The sequence below is a fragment of the Mauremys mutica genome, chromosome 13 (genome assembly GCF_020497125.1).
Source record: "Mauremys mutica isolate MM-2020 ecotype Southern chromosome 13, ASM2049712v1, whole genome shotgun sequence".
NCBI lineage: Eukaryota > Metazoa > Chordata > Testudines > Geoemydidae > Mauremys > Mauremys mutica.
This window is the reverse complement of record NC_059084.1, coordinates 39,698,011-39,715,493: the sequence shown is the minus strand read 5'-3', so window position 1 is coordinate 39,715,493 and position 17,483 is coordinate 39,698,011. Positions and strand designations below refer to the sequence as shown.

At 44.5% G+C, this 17,483-nt stretch overlaps 1 protein-coding gene across 1 annotated transcript in view; it reads left to right on the top strand.

The window, feature by feature from the left end:
• The window catches only part of LOC123348741 (olfactory receptor 14I1-like), a 68,241-nt gene extending 53,926 nt beyond the window's left edge, over positions 1 to 14,315 (top strand). Inside the window, exons 2-3 of the mRNA XM_044986361.1 lie at positions 11,059 to 11,517; positions 14,016 to 14,315. Of these exons, the coding sequence (XP_044842296.1) occupies positions 11,085 to 11,517; positions 14,016 to 14,116 (534 nt within the window). The 5' untranslated portion in view covers positions 11,059 to 11,084 and the 3' untranslated portion in view covers positions 14,117 to 14,315. The remainder of the gene's footprint in view (positions 1 to 11,058; positions 11,518 to 14,015) is intronic.
• Positions 14,316 to 17,483: the final 3,168 nt, after the last annotated feature.

Genomic DNA, 17,483 nt, shown 5'->3' with positions numbered 1-17,483 from the left:
ACATGTAAACCCTTCTCGGGCATTGCTGTTGCCCCTGGGGACACTGGCGGGGCTGGGTTATATTTCCTGGTGCAGGGGCAGTGCTCTTCTGTGTCTGTACTGAACACAGGCTCACATCACAATGGTATATAGGCTCTAACTTCCAGTGGATTTGGGGCACAGTGTGTAACCCCATATCTCATGGCAGCCAGCAGGTGGCGCTGAGAGCCACACATCCCCCCTCACCTAGAGACTCTGTCATCATGTTCTGTTTTGTCCTCTCCGGAGACCGGAGCGCAGTGGCCAGCGCGGCCAGTTCCACGCTCTGCAGCAGGACCGTCACGGCCGACCCCACCTCCCACTTGTCTCCGCTGTCCCAGGGGGAGGTGCTGTTCAGGACTGAGTTGAAAGGGAGAGTCGCGTTCTGGGGACAGGAAAGGAAAATCCCTGGGAGCGAGGAGTCTGGGGGTTCAGGTGCCACGCCCTGTGTGTTCCCAGGGGGCATCGGCATCACAGCCTCTCCCAGTTGAGGGGGCAGAAGTACTCTCAGAGGGGGAGCCCTTTATAAAGGGGGTCCTCTGAGGGCTGACTGAGGGCCCCACTGGCACCTGAAGTCAAATGGGGCTAGAACACTTTGTCTTTCCTTGTTTGCTCCTGTTCCCCCATCCCTCCATTACAGATGCCAGGGAACAACATTGTCACAAGCCCACGGCTTCCTAGGCTGTCTCTATGCTGCATCTGGCAGCTGCTCAGAAATGTCTGGCGGGGCAGGGATAGAGCCCAGATCCTGCTGCCTGAAAAACGCAGGTCACTGACAGATGAGCTGAAGGAGAATCCCCATTAACTGTTAGCAGTATAGCACAGGGGTAGGCAACCTATGGCATGTGTGCTGAAGGCGGCACATGAGCTGATTTTCTTTGGCACTCACACTGCTCTGGTCCAGGCCACCGGTCCAGGCGGCTCTGCATTTTAATTTAATTTTAAATGAACTTCTTAAACATTTTAAACACCTTATTTACATTACATACAGCAATAGTTTAGTTATATATTATAGATTTATAGAACGAGACCTTCTAAAAAACATTAAAATGTGTTACTGGCACGTGAAACTTTAAATTAGAGTAAATAAATGAAGAGTTGGCACACCGCTTCTGAAAGGTTGCCGACTCCCGGTATAGCACCTCTGATGAACAACAACAGTTCTGAACACTAGAGGAGGCATGTGGGTGGACAAACACAATCATGCACTCACACCACTAGAGCACATGTGCACACAGACACAAACACCACTAGAGGGTGCACACCCTCCCCCCCCGTCCCCACAGCAGAGGAGGGCACAGATCTTTTCTGAGGAGTATCTACGTCTCCTTCCCCCCCAGTGAGACTCCTAACCTGGCACAGCAGCACACAGGGCTCTGGGACACACATGGGGCACTAGTCTGCAGGGCACATTTATGGGGCGGAGCCTCTCACCTCCAGTGATAACGTCGCGTTCCCGTCTCCAAACGTGGACATCAAAAAGCCGAAGGTCGAATTAAAGAAAGAGGAAAAATTGCTGTTTTCACCGCTTTCCCTGCAGAGAGACCCGGGCAGAGGGTGAGTTCTGCAGGCGCTGAAGGGCGACCAACATTGGTGTTTGCCTTATGCAGGGCCTGATCCTGACACCCCTCATTGTGTGAATAAAGCTTTTATATGAGACGTGTCCAGGACATGTACAATGCTGCTGTTGCCACAATGCAAGGTTCATGTGGAGAAAGGGGACAGTTTCTAGTAACAGCTGGAATACAACAAGGTTTGGGACTAAGCCCCCTTTTGTTCACACTGGTGCTGGATGCATTGACAGAAAGCAGCCAGAGAGTGGCCCCTTGGCACGTGAGTTTTGCAGCTGATGTAGTGCTCGTGGGGGAGAGAAAAGAGGAAGTGAAAGAAGATGCAGATAGACATGGAGGTGCATATTGAAAGAAACAGCATGAAAATCAGTAGAAGAAATCACAGTACATGGTCTGTAGATTCAGTGCTCTCCTGCAGGAAGACAATGGGTGTGTAAGTCTGTGGACCACCCACTAGCAAAGCTACAGAAGTTTTAGAAGGTTCAATATCAATTTGAAACCCCCTAGAATATAATAAGTTGATAAGTTTGTTTATGAGGTTACGTGAAACAGTGTCAAACGCCTTACTAAGGTCAATATGACACATGCATCTGATGAAGTGAGTATTCACCCATGAAAGCTTATGTTCCAATATGTCTGTAAGGTGCCACAGGACCCTTTGTCGCTTTTTACAGATCCACACTATCACCGCTACCCCTCTGATACTTGACAAGGTGATAAATAACAGTCAGCATGGATTTGTCAAGAACAAATCCCATCAAATCAGCAGCTTTCTTTGGCAGGGTAACAAGCCTCATGGATAGCTGGGAAGTAGTAGACATGGTCTATATTGACCTTAGTAAGGCTTTTGACACTGACTCACGTAACTGCATAAACAAACAAGGGAAATACAACCTATATGGAGCCACTCTAAAGTGGGTGAATAGTTGGAAAACCGTTCCCAGAGAGTAGTTATCAGTGGTTCACAGTCAAGCTGGAAGGGCGTATCCAGTGGGGTCCTGCAAGGATCAGTTCTGGGTCTGGCTCTGTTCAGTATCTTCATCAATGATTTAGAGAATGGCACACAGTGAACACTTATAAAGTTTGTGGATGATACCAATCTGGGAGGGGTTGCAAGTGCTTTGGAGAATAGGATTAAAATTCAAAATGATCTGGACAAACTGGAGAAATGGTCTGAAGTAAATAGGATGAAATTCAAATGCAAAGTTCTCCATTTAGGAAGGAACAATCAGTTACACACATACAAAATGGGAAATGACTGCCTAGGAAGGAGTACTGTGGAAAGGGATCTATGGGTCATAGTGGACCACAAGCTAAATATGAGTCAACCGTGTAAAGCTGTTCCAAAAAAAAGCGAATCTCATTCTGGGATGTATTAGCAGGAGTGTTGTAAGCAAGACATGAGAAGTAATTCTAACGCTCTACTCTGCTCTCATTAGGCCTCAACTGGAGTATTGTGTCCAGTTCTGGCGCCACATTTCATGAAGGATGTGGACAAGTTGCAGAAAGTCCAGAGAAGAGTGAGAAAAGTGATGAATGGTCTAGAAAACACAACCTATGAGGGAAGATTGAAAAAATTGTGTTTGTTTAGTCTGGAAAAAAGAAGATTGAGAAGGGACATGATAACAGTTTTCAAATAGATGAAGGGTTGTTACAAGGAGGGGGGAGAAGAATTGTTCTCCTTAACCTCTGATGATAGGACAAGAAGCAATGGGCTTAAATTGCAGCAAGGACAGTTTAAATTGGACACTAGAAAAAGTTTCTTGTCAGGATAATTAAGAACTAGAATAAATTGCCTAGGGAGATTGTGGAATCTCCATCACTGGAGATTTTTAAGAGCAGGTTGGACAAAAACCTGTCAGGGATGGTCTAGATAATACTTATTCCTGCCATCACTGCAGGGAACTGGACTAGGTGGCCTCTCAAGGTCCCTTCCATTCCTATAATTCTATGATATTACAGGAAAATGACGAACTCAACAAAAAACGTATAAGCAGACTGGGAAAGTCATGGAGTAAAGGGAGAGAAGTGAAGGAGTTCTCTGCGAAAGGAGAACACCTGTCAAATAGAAAAGTAAGATCTAGAAGATGGTCATCTGGCCTGCACTTTTGTATGGTTCCAAAATCCGGGGACAGAGGAAGAGCCAGGAGCTATTCATGAAGACAGAGGAAGTGAAAATTTTAAAATGGATTCTTGGAGTTACAAGGACGGGCCATGGTCGACATGAGGGAATTAGGGCAAGGGAAAGTAGGACCAATGATAGAGAAGCTGAGGGATCCAGGCTCAGATGGTGTGGGCCTGTGACAAGAAGGTCAGAAGAACAAACAGGAAACAAGGCGCTAAACTTATATGCAGAAGATAAGAGGATTGGGAGACTCCAGACTAGATGGGGGGCTCAGGCTGTCATACAAAAGGATGTGATGAGCTGTGGAGTTTCTAAGGAACTGCTTCAAGACAAACTGGAATGGAGAAGGACTTGAAGAGCTGATCTCATGTAGATGGGACCAGCCTAGAAGGATGAGGAGGATCGAGTCCCAGGGATGAAAGGAACAAACACAGTATTGCCCTGATCTTGGATTGAGGTTTACATGGGTCACCGTAATAGCAACAGCAAAGGTTTTTGTCTGGGAATTTCCATATTGGTGGTAAAAAACACAGAGCAAAATCCCCAACAAATGAATAATGGGGTCAAACGTACCTGCAGAGAGAAATTCCTGAACGTCTCTTTGATGGCCACGAACTGAACACTGGAGATAATGCTGGGGACTTGGAGCGATGGGAAGAGAGGAGCAGACGTTAGAGTTTTCACATCAGATTTTCATATTAACTCACTCCTGCCTGGGGGAAAATCCCCTTCTCTTCCCAGCCCCAATGGCCGCATTCTGTCCACATGCTAGTCCTGCGCTGCCAATAGCATGCGGCTGCTACAAAACTCCCATCTCCCTCCCTTCCTCCCCGTCTCACTCTCTCTCTCTCCCCCCTCCATTTACACTCCACTTTGCCTGTCCCTGTTGCTCCTGTGGTTTGGTTCTGGACCCAGCTCCCAGTGGACGGGATTTGGCTGGCTGGGCAGGCAGACTGGTAACTCCCGTCGTTGTTGTTGCACTGGGCTCTCTCTGTCCCCCCAGCTCCATACCTGAAGCAGCAGGCCTGGACAGGGGGTGAAGAACCCCTGAGGCTGCAGAAGGAGCTGAGGTGCCCGGGGGGTGCAGAGGCACATGTGCAGGCTGCAGGGAGCAGAACTAATGGCTGAGCTGGGTGAGGGGCACAGAATTAATTAACCATAATGTGGGGGGATTGGTGGAGAAGCTGGAGGTTCTGCGCCGTCAGGAACCAGAGAGCTCCTGTTGTGTGGACAGAACCACTGTATCCTACCCAGGGAAGAGTGGGCAGTGTGGGAATGGCCACCAGCACATGGGAGGGTGGCTTCATAAGTCAAAATACAGACCCGACACGATGAGATCATCTTTTTCAAAGGAAAAAATCCCACAATTTTGGGGCCAATCTACTGATTTTGGGGGTCTGACTCCTGATCTCTGTGCTCCTGGGGTTGGTGACACTGAGATTCCCACCCAGAGGGCTTGGCCAGCGCCCTCTCTGCTCCTTGCCAGCAGGAGCTGGGCCTGCTCTGAGTTCACATGGGAGGAGAGGGGAGCCTCTAACAGAAGAATACATTTTCATTTCAGTATATAGTTTCCCCCCCCCCCAAAAAAGAGAGAGTTTTAATTAGTTAAAGCTTTGGATCCTTTGATTAGTAGCTCAGGAGAACTAACTTACCCGAGTCTCTCTCATCTGCTCTGAGAAGTTTGGGGATTTTAGTGATTTTAAGTGATTACAAATAATGAAGCAAAAAAGTCAGAATTGGTTACAAAGAAAATAAAAGATAAAATGCAAATGAATATCTAATTTAGCAAGGTAAATACATTCAAAACAAAGGGTTTTTTTCGCAACACATGCTCTTTTCAGCCTTTTACTGGCTGGAAGTCTCCGAGCCAGGACTCATCCCCCAGTTCAGTGTTTTTGAGGAGTTTTTGATGCCATGAGCAGAGAGAAAGGAATGACGGAGAAGGGATCTATGTTGTTTGTTATCTATTCTTATACTATTTTCTGCAGTTTGAGGATTATCTCCAGTTGAGGTTCATGCAACAGCCAGTCTGTTTACACAGGACCCCAGCTGTTTCCATTGCCAATATGCACATTTCTCAATTATACCCTTCTTTCTGACAAAGTACAGCTGCTTACCTAGGTGACAGACACCTGGATTTTGTGACATGTGGCTGAGCTGTTGGTTAGCCCTTTGTTTCCGGGGAACTAATCTGAAGCAAAGCAGTGATGGCTCATTGAGAGTGGAATAGTTTTATGAAGCTGCAGCCCAAGTCTGTTAACATTCAGGAAGTGAACTGTGGTCTACCTATTCTCTCAGAAAGGGGGCAGGGGACTAACAGTTAGGTGGAAAAATTTGCAGATGATACAAAACTACTCAAGAGAGTTAAATCCAAAGCACAGTGTGATGAGTGACAAAGGGATCTCGCAAAATTGGGTGACTGGGCAACTCAATGGCAGATGAAATTCAGTATTGATAATGTAAAGTAATGCACATTGGAAAGCATAATCCCAACTATACATATAAAATTATGGGGTCTAAATTATCTGTTGCGACTCAAGTCATTGTGTATAGTTCTCTGAAAACATCTTCTCAACGTGCAGCTGCATTCAAAAAAGCGAACAGAATGTTGTGAATCATTAAGAAAGAGATAGATAATAAGACAGAAAATATCATATTGCTGCTGTATAAATCATTATATGCTCACATCTTGAATACTTGGTACAGATGCAGTCACCCCATCTCAAAAAAGATATCTTAGATGTAAGCAGAGTCAGGAAGAGCTCTACCCTAAAATCTGGTGGTGAATTATGAATTAATTTAGGGGGCTGATCTTGTTTGCATAGGCACATCCACTCTGCCTAGCATGAGCCCATGGCAACCAAAAATGGTCATTTGGACAGCCATGGGATCCCCAATTTCTTGGTTATTGGGGTAGGAGGAATAAAGTGTTGTTACCCTGATTATGTGAATGAAAGACTATGAGACTGTTTTATGACAGAGGGTCTCACCATCAACAAAGTAGCACTTGCTAGACAAGGGACATCGGATCCAAAACCCAGTGAATTGAGAGAAGCTGGGGACAGGTATGTGTACTTGATGGTATGGGCTCCTTTTGAGGGCCTACACACCAATTGCACTTCTCTCTCTCCCCCTCCCTCTCTCCCTTCCCCTCCCCACTGTTGAATAGCAGAGCTAATTTTGATTCCATGAGGAGTCCATCTAGAGGCTGCTGAGTTGAATTCACTTTGGGCCCATCCCTTACTACAAGCTGAACTCACTAAGAGCTGAAACCACTAAAAGAGCTAAAATTACTGAGATGAGATCACTGAGTGCTGTGTTAACTAGTAGAGGAGCCTGAAGCTATATTGCTAAGCGGCTGGCAGAGCAGTTTGCAGAATGGTTGGAGCGGGGTGCAGCAGAGTGGAGCTGAGCAGTTTGCAGGTACAGCTGGAGTGATTCATGGGATGGCTGGTAGAGTGAAGCAGCTTATGGGAGAGTTGGAGTGGCCCATGGAACAGCGAGTGGAGCAGAGCGGAGCAGTTTGCGGGGACAGCTGGAGGAGTGGAGCTGTTCATGATGAAGGCTGCAGCAGAACTTCACGGAGAGGCAGGGCAGTCGGCCTCGGCCCACATAAGGTGCCCCTTAATACCCCGTGTACCCTCCCCCAATTCCACCCAGGCTGGCGGGTAAAACTCTGCAGATAAACTTTTGAACTCTGAGGCACCACGGACCAGGGACAGAGACTTTTGGGTTGTTGGACTTTGAGGTGATTCTACTTAAGACCCTGAGGGGAAAAGGACATTGCCAAGCTTACTTGGAGGTGGCTCTTTTGCTCATGGTTTGTGTTATGATTCCTGTTTGTGGTGTTTCCCCAACATAAGGCCGCATTGTTTCCCTCCTTTATTAAAAGGATTTTGCTACACTCAGACTCCGTGCTTGTGAGAGGGGAAGTATTGCCTCCTAGAGGTGCCCAGGGGGGTGGTATGTAATTGTCCCAGGTCACTGGGTGGGGGCTCGAGCCGGTTTTGCATTGCGTTATTGAAACGGAACCCCTGGATACTGAACCCGGCCCTTGTTGCTGCCAACTCAGAGAGGCAGAAAGGTTACATAGAATTGGAAAAAGGAACAGAGAAGGGCAACAAAAATGACTAAGAGTAGGGAATAGCTTTCATATGAGGAGAAATTAAAAAGACTGGGACTTTCAAGTTTTGAAAAGAGGCGGTTAAAAGGGGATGTAATAGAGGTCTGTTAAATCATGAAAGGTGTGGAGAATTGAAAAAGAAATATTATTTATTCCTTCACATAAAATAACACTGGTCACCCAATGAAATTAATAGGAAGCAGGTACTTTTTCACACAATACACAGTCAACCTGTGGAACTCATTGACAGGGTATGTTGTGAAAACCAAGACTATAATGGGATTCATAAAAGGATTCGATAAAATTCATGGAAGATAGGTCCATAAATGGCTATTAGGCAAGACAGTCTGGGATGCAACCTCATGTTCTAGGTATCAGTATACTTCTGTTTGCCAGAAGCAGGGAGTGGATGACAGGGGATGTATCACTCAATGATTGCCCTGTTCTGTTCATTCCCTCTGAAGCATCTGACATTGGCCACTGTTGGAAGACAGGATACTGGTCTAGATTGACTGTTGGCCTCAACCAATATGGCCGTTCTTCTGTTCTTTATGCTATGCAGGGGGTTGACTACAGGACCATAACATCCCTTTTTTGCTTTCAAATCTATGAATCTGTGAACTTTTCCCTGTGGATCTCTGCTGCTGAGCTGTGCAGGGCTCCAGAGAGTAAAATACACATGGATAAATCACCTTCCCTCAGCACAGGTCCTTGAACGCCAGTGAGGGTCAAAGTCAGCTATGCACAGCTCATCTGCTGAGAGCAACGGATTGGAATCAAATACTTGATTAGAGTGAAGAATGAGAGTGAAGAATGAGAGGACTTTTTGAAAGTTGTGTCTTTGGCTTGTAGATACTACTAGATAGTCAGACAGACAGACAGATAACGACTACAGAATCCTGGTGCTGGACTGAAAGAGCAACACAGTAAGTTTTCTCATTCAATTAAATTTTTCTGAATGTTAACATCCAGGGGTAGTTTAAGAACAGTAATAAGAATTACACTCAGAAGTCCTTTACATTTTCCTACCAATTTACTCATCTACGGCTGGTTAGAAATAATTTAAAAAATAAAATAAAAAATTCCCCCTACAAACAATTAAAGCTTTTCATCAACAAACCAAAACCTATTTTTCTTGAGTGTTTGGCACCTGAAAACTTTCATCTTTAAAGTTCAAATTTCAAGCAGAAAACCTAGCAAGGTTGTTTTCTGAGTTTTCAGTTTTCCAAAAAAACATCACAAATTTTCAAGGAAAGATAATGCATTCTGAAGGTGAAATATTGTTTTGATAAAATCCCATATTTTCCATTAAGATATGAAAATTCCCAAGAAACCTTAAACTTTAAACAAGGGAAGGAAAAGTTAACGTTGTTTAATAATATATAATTAGAAAACCCATTCATTCTCTGGCATCTCTGTTTATTTCTCTTTCAAAGGAAGGTACAGCAAAGTAACCGACATAGCTGATAGGTCACAGAATATGTGTCATACACACTAGCCCCTTTAAAAACTGGGTTAGAGATGTACCAAGCATCCAAAGACTGTCTACTGGGGCACAACCCAAGGCCACAGAGGGGGGTCAACAGAACCAGAACACTTCCTGGTTCAGCAATGTGTCTGGTGTACAACACTGTTGCCAGCTGAGCACAAATGCTGTAAATGGGTGCACTGATCATACATGTGCTAAGACACAGCCCATCCCCCAAATACCTTACTGTCAAGTAGAGAAGACAGAGAAAGGGAGGGTAAACTGAAGCACAGAGAGGGGAAGTGACTAGTACCGAATCACACAGCAGGTCAGTGCCAGAGCCAAGAAAAAACAAATGTCCTCTGGCTGCCACTGAATTTCACAACACAGACCTAAAGCCACAGCCTGAAACAATAAAACACACAAATAACTGAGCAATGTTACTAGTCCATCATTACATAGATATTCAGAGATTCACAGAGTCCATGGCCAGAAGGCATTAGTGTGATCATCTAGTCTGGCCTCCTGTATATTGGAGGCCAGCAAACTTCCCCAAAATAATTCATAGAGCAGATCTGTTAGAAAAAGACCAAATCTTGGTTTGAAAAGTGCCAGTGATGGAGAATTCACCACATTCCTTGGAACTTGTTCCAATGGTTAATCACTCTCACTGTTAAAAAAAATGTTTTATTTCCAATCTGAATTTGTCTAGCTTCAAATACAGCTATTGGATCATGTTAGACCTTTCTCTGCTAGATTGAAGAGCTCATATTAAATATTTGTCCCCCCCAGGTAGTTAGAGACTGCCCTCAAGTCACCCCTTAATCTTCCCTTTCTTAGGCTAAATAGACTGAGCTCTTTGAGGGTCTCCCTACAAATCATGTTTTCTAATCATTTATTCTTTCTTGTGTCTTTTCTCTGAACTGTCTCCAATTTATCAACATCTTTCTTGAATTTTGAGCAGAAGAACTGGACACCATTTTTCAGCAATGGTCACACCAGTCCCTAATACAGAGGTAAAATAACCTCTCTAGTCAGATTCAAGATTCTCCTGTTTATGCACCCCAGATGTCATTAGCTATTGGTCACACTTCATCTTTAGCTGATTATCCATCATGACCCCCAAATTGTTTTCAGTCACTGATTCCCAGGATAGTGTCCCCCATCCTATAAGTATGGTCTGTATTCCTTTTTCTGCAATATGGAGTGGGGTTGGAGCTGGTATTGGGTGCCATAAATCAATGTGTACCCAGGTAGCAGACACTGTGTGGTGTTAGGGTAGAATCAATACAGAAGATCTCCCCCCACAGAATGCTGGGTAAGTCCTTGTCATATTTCCCAGAAAAGTGGGAATCAGATGGCGTGGTGTTGTAGTATTTTAGTTTAATACTCAAGAGGTGAGCCTTCTATTTGTAGTAATAGGGGATCCAACTTGACCGGAATTGGATTTTGGATGTACTTCGTTCCATCCTTCATACTGCATTTATCAAGCCACACCATGGGCCTATTTCTCAGATGGGGTAAAGTGATGAAGCTCTGTTGACTTTAAAGGAGATGATCCAATTTACACAACTGTGATAACACAATTGAATGATTGTCAGAGGTGAGGAGCACTAACATCACCAAGCCATTATAAGTGATGAGCACTGTGCAGCTTTGACATTCATACAATGAGCTATGAGGGGAAGGGGAATCAGGGCCATTCTCTCTGTCACTCTAATCCTGACCATAACCTTCCTCATTCCTTCCACAGGCATCACACAAGTAGTGAGGAAGAAAATGTCCAATCAAACCACTGTGACTGAGTTCCTTCTCCTGGGATTCTCTGACATTTGGGAGCTGCAGATTTTACATTTTGTGGTGTTCCTGGTGATTTACATTGTGGCCCTGGTGGGGAATCTTCTCATCATCACAGCCATAGCCCTCGACCACCATCTTCATACCCCCATGTACTTCTTCCTAGTGAACCTGTCCATCCTAGACCTCGGCTCCATCTCTGTCACCATCCCCAAATCCATGGCCAATTCCCTCATGAACACCAGGTCGATTTCTTATTCTGGATGCGTCACACAAGTCTTTCTCTTTATCTTCTTTATTTCAGCGGATTATGCATTATTGACTGTCATGGCATATGACCGACACGTCGCCATCTGTCAACCACTGCACTATGAGAGAGTGATGAACAGGACGGCATGTGTCCAAATGGCAGCAGGTGTGTGGATCAGTGGTATTCTTTACTCTGCCCTGCACACTGGGAGCACATTTGTGATATCTTTCTGTGGAGGCAACGTGGTGGATCAGTTCTTTTGTGAAATCCCCCAGCTCCTCAAGCTCGCCTGCTCTGACTCAGACCTCAATGAAACTGGGGCTATTGTCTTCAGTGCATGCTTATCCTTAAGCTGCTTTGTTTTCATAGTTGTGTCATATATTCAGATCTTCAAAGCAGTGCTAAGAATCCCCTCTGAGCAGGGCCGGCGTAAAACCTTCTCCACCTGCCTCCCTCACCTCACTATGGTCTCTTTGTTAGTTTGCCTTAGCATCTTTGCCTACCTGATACCCACGTCTAGCTCAGCATCAAGTCTGGATCTCTTGGTGGGTGTTCTCTATTCCGTGGTGCCGCCAATGATGAATCCCATCATATACAGCATGAGAAACAGGGAGGTGAAAGGTTCATTGAGTAAACTGATAGGTTGGAGGTTATTCAGCAAGAATAAAATGTCCATATTTCTCCACTGATAGCAATTTCATTCTGACTTTCCTTATAAATATAATCAGCTGGTGAAATTATCACCTTCATGTGAATATACCATGCAACATCTTTATGCAGACTTGGGTATTTGCACATGTAATAAACCAGACAAACATAACTCAAGAAAAATAAGACTGACTTCAGGTTTAAACCAATGTAAATGAGATCCAGAATCTATCTATCTATCTATCTATCTATCTATCTATCTATCTATCTATCTATCTATCTATCATCAACCTTGCACATAAAATGAGTAGCCATAGCAAAGTTACTAGTGGGGTCTCTGGCTCTTCTTATTTTTTAGGATAAAAACTCTGATCAAGGTATCAATGCATTTGTTCTTTGTGGATTTTTTGTTTCTTTGTTTGTCCATTTTTTAATTTATATTTTTTGAGTTGTTTGATGCTTTTATTTGTTTCTTTGTTGCAGTAATGTTTGAGGTGGGATGGCCTGGAGAGATGGGGAGGGTTTGGTTAGTGTGACATTACTCAGGGCACCATCTGGACTGCTAAACAGCCGTGTCTCCTCTGTTCTCCAACCTGTGGTGCCTCTTACACTACTCTACTGTGAAAATAGTGACTGCTGATCAGTAAATACACATTCTCCAGCATGTCATTTGCTCCCCAGGTATATAGTATTGACTGCTACTAGCTAGCCACTCATGAATTACACTGCAGCAGAACACCAGCAGATTCTCAGTCCCAGGCCTTCCCCCAGAAATGGGTGTCTAATACTACCCGACACACTACTGGATGACACAAGTTCATCTAAAGTTCATCATTTAATCAAAGGGAAATTATAGGCATCAGCTTTGTTGTTCCAAATGGTTTTTCCCATACACTTTAACCCAAACATATCAGTTGGATAAAACAAGAGAACAAGTTTATTAACTACAGTAAGAAAGGAAAGGTTTAAGTGGCTACATGTAATGAAACATAAAATTCAGAATTGGTTACAAAGGAAGGGAAAGACAAAATGTAAACTAATGGCTAACTTAATGAGCTAGCAGAATTCAAAGCAAAGGCAACTCTGTCACCACATGCTGCAGTAAATTTCACACCCTGGGTCTCCTTTCAGTCTAGAACATTCTCCCCTTCTTTCAGTGTCCTTCAGATATTCATTGATGTCATGAGCAGAGAGATGGGAGGAGGAGTGGGGGCAAGTGTTTTCCTCCCCCTCTTTATAATTCAAATTCTTGTGCTAGAAACATCCTTGCTGAATCTTGATGGACATGAGGCTTGAATGGTCCCTGTGATGAAATGTAAATTTCCTGTTCAATCTTTCCTCTGTCCAAAAATGATTTTCACCAGCTGAGATACTGGCCCATTACACATTTTAAATCCATATTCTTTGTGTGTGAATTGAAACCAAAGATGAGAGAGAAGTTCCAAACCTGTCTGCACGTTCTTAGTCCTTAATTACAAGAGTGGAACTTTTAATGGTTAAGGAGCACTTCTTTCCCTCTACAGATTGAAGTTTGGATTTCAGTGTTGCTAAGATTTTCTGTATCCGATCATCAGCTTCTATTAGGATGAATGGCCTGACATCTTTCTTTCTTTCTTTCTTTCTTTCTTAAGGCCAGATACTTAGTGAGCAACAATATCCCTATGTACTCTGAAGTCAACAGAACTGTGTCAGTTTACACCAGCTCATGGTCTGGCCCTTAGTTTTTAGTGTTTGCCCCGGGATACCTCCTAATGACCAGCTTTGAACACCCATGGAAGCCTCAGTGGTTGGGTCCTCTGGTGGATGCATCGCAAGACCTTTGCCCCTCACCCAAAAAAACCCTCTCTGCATCCCCTAGAGGTAATTACATGGGGTTAATGAAAGAACAGGCTCTTATAGGCCAACTGAGGTTCTGGTGCCACTGGGCTCTGAGCTATTGTAGGTCACATGTCTGTGCTAAAAATACCTAGGGACACCCTTTGACCTGCAGCCCTGGCTTGTTTATATCTTTGCAGGGATGCTGCCGTCGTGTGAGATCCAGTGCAGGCCATGTTCCTCCTCTTTGGGGATAGGGTTAACTAGGACAGGTTGTCAGAGTGGTGTACTCCAGAGGTGAGATCAGAGCTGGCCTCAAAGCCTCGGAGAGCAGATTCGGCTATGGACATGTGGGAAATGATGGGATTGAGTCCATTCTCTTAAAATTAAATGTTCATCTTTCTCCTTTGAATCTGTGTTTCTTTATAAATATGATCAACTGATGTCATTATTCGCTCCATGAGAATATAGCACACAATCTACTTACGAACACTGGGGTATTTACTGGCAAATATGTAGCAAACACCACTTCAGTCAATGTAGTTAGCAGAGGCTTACATTAATGTAAAAAGTTAAATGTCTCTCTCTCTCTCTCTCCCTCTCTCATAATTCACAATCAAGCAGAAACCTGTCTGCCACAGTGAGAGTATGTGATAGAACAAGGAATGGTCATATTTATATTCCTATTCAATCATACACTCTACTTTTATTTACTGTATGCATACTGTACACAGCCAGGCACAAAGATAGCATTCGAGTAATTATTTTTACTATCAACGTCAGCAGTGGGCAAATTCAGAAATCCTGGAGTAGGTAGAGCTCCTCACTGCCAACAATCAGAGCCCTGGTCATGTGCATTATCACACTAGTGCAAACTGGACTGGCTGTTACAGGTCAATGGGACTGTTTCACTTTATGCCATCAGAGGATCTGGCCAAGCTGTCACTTGAGACAATCCATTGTCAAGGCTGGAAGAACATACAAGACAAATCCCACAATTCTGGCACAGGTAGTTTCTCTCTTCCTACAAGCAACAGGCTCACAACTTAGGCATGAAACTAAAGAACTCAAATGCCAGCACAGACTGATTCTCACTTGCCAGGGAAATGGCCCATAGACTCACACAGCATCCGTAGGGGTAGCTTGTCTGTGATGATTCCACCTTAACACCATATAGACGGCCTGCTGCCCAGTTACAAATTGAGTTATGGCACCAGATCCCACCTCTGTATTTCCATCTGTGTGTACTGATGGGCTAGAAACACCACAGTTACTGCTGTGTTATATCGTATCCCTCTGTGATTTTATGTCAGGGTTGTGTGGGTCAGTGGCCGTCCGGAGACCTGGGTTTTGTTCTTGACTCTGCCACTGATTGGCAGTGTGACCTTGAGCCAGTCACGTCCACTCAGTTTGCCTCAGTTTAGAGAGAGGGCTAGAGAGGACAGCTGAGCCTTTCTATGAAAAATTGCTTAATATCAAACCCAATGTGGGAGAAGGGGATGTCAGATGAAATTGTCCAGTATTCAGCACATTTTAGCTGAAAATATTTGTTTCTCACTTAACAAAAAAATCCCACCAAATTGGGGATTTTTGGAACTTCTATAAAAAGTCAAGATTTTCTGTTGAAAAAAAAAATCTGAAAGGCTGTAGATGTTTGACTAAAGTGAGAGCAAAAGTCTGTAATAGTTCCAATTACAATTCATATTTCTGTTATTAAATATGCCTTCTGTATTGATATGCTATAATAGAGTAAAATATTAAATTGAAAGAGTAAAATGTACTGTGTTGGTCTTTGTAGAATTTTTCCCACTTTGTGATGCATTTTATCCTCCAGTGCTAGGATTCATTGGTCATTATCTATCTATCTATTTATCTATCTATCACTGAGGCCTGGTCTACACTACGCATTTAAACCGGTTTTAGGAGCGTAAAACCGATTTAACGCCACAACCGTCCACACTAAGAGGCCCTTTATATCGGTATAAAGGGCTCTTTAAACCGGTTTCTGTACTCCTCCCTAACGAGAGGAGTAGCTCTAATATCGGTATTAACATATCGGATTGGGGTTAGTGTGGCCGCAGATCGATGGTATTGGCCTCCGGGCGGTATCCCACAGTGCACCACTGACCGCTCTGGACAGCAATCTGAACTCGGATGCAGTGGCCAGGTAGACAGGAAAAGCCCCGCGAACTTTTGAATATTTCCTGTTTGCCCAGCGTGGAGCTCCGATCAGCACGGGTGGTGATGCAGTTAAAAATCAAAATAAAGAAAGAGCTCCCGCATGGACCATGCGGACGTGATCGCTGTAAGGGCAGGCAAATCTGTTCTATCAGCGCTCCGTTACAGAAAACGAAATTCAAAATCATTTTTTAAATATCTCCAGACAGATGCCATAGCAGGGACTCAGCGCACTGCTGCGTGACAAGCGTAACAGAAAGCCAAAGAATCAAATGGACGCTCATGGACTGGAGGACTCAAGCTATCCCACAGTTCCTGCAGTCTCTGAAAAGCATTTGCATTCTTGGCTGAGCTCCAAATGCTTCTAGGGTCAAAAACAGTGTCCGCGGTGGGTCAGGGCATAGCTAGGCAATTTACGCACCCCCCCACCCACCCCCAGAAGTGAAAGGGAAAACAATCCTGTCTTGACTCTTTTACATGTCACCCTATCTTTACTGAATGCTGCAGATAGACGCGATGGTGCAGCACTCAACACCAAAATCCTTGCTCCCCCCCCCGCCATGGGTGGCTGATGGTACAATAAGACTGATACCCATCATCATCATCAGCCTATTGGCACATGGGGCAGTGCAAAAGGACTGGTAACCATGTGTACTAGCATCCGTCAGGTCGATCAAGGGCGCCTGGCCCTAATTTTTCCTGGTAGATGGTACAATATGGCTGATAACCATCATCATCATAGCAACAGGGGGCTGAGCTTCATCAGCCCCCACCCTTCATGTGTAAAGAAAAGATTCAATTGCCCCTGGACTAGCAGCAGGATGCTGGGCTCCTCTCCTCCACACTCCTTAATGTCCTATGTGGACTATCATAGCAACTGGAGGCTGCTTTCCACTCATTTCTCACTAACAAGTATTCCTGCATTCTTTATTACTTCATCACACAAGTGGGGGGACAATGCTATGGTAGCCCAGGAAGGCTGGGGAAGAATGGAATGAACAGGTGGGGTTGTTGCAGGAGCACCCCCTGTGAATAGCATACAGCTCATAATCTATGCAGGATCTGACACAGAGCAGCTGTGCTCTCTGGTTCTCTGATACAGTGGTTCTCTAGTACACTTGCCCATATTCTAGGCAGGACTGATTCTATTTTTAGATACCAAAAAGGAGGAATTGACTCAGGGAGTCAGTCCCCATTTTGGCTTTTGCACCCCTGACTAAGAGCAGCCAGGGGCACTTATGACAGCAGCAAATGGAACAGTGCAAAAGGACTGGTAGCCATGCCCATCTTATTACCAATTTATGGTATGGTAGATGGTACAATATGGCTGATAACCATCTCTGCTATCATGCAAATGCAAAAGCATGCAGCTGTGTAGCACTGCTGAATCGCCTCTGTGAGCGGCATCTAGTACGCATACGGTGACAGTCACAAAAGGCGAAACAGGTTCCATGATTGCCATGCTATGGCATCTTCCAGGGCAATCCAGG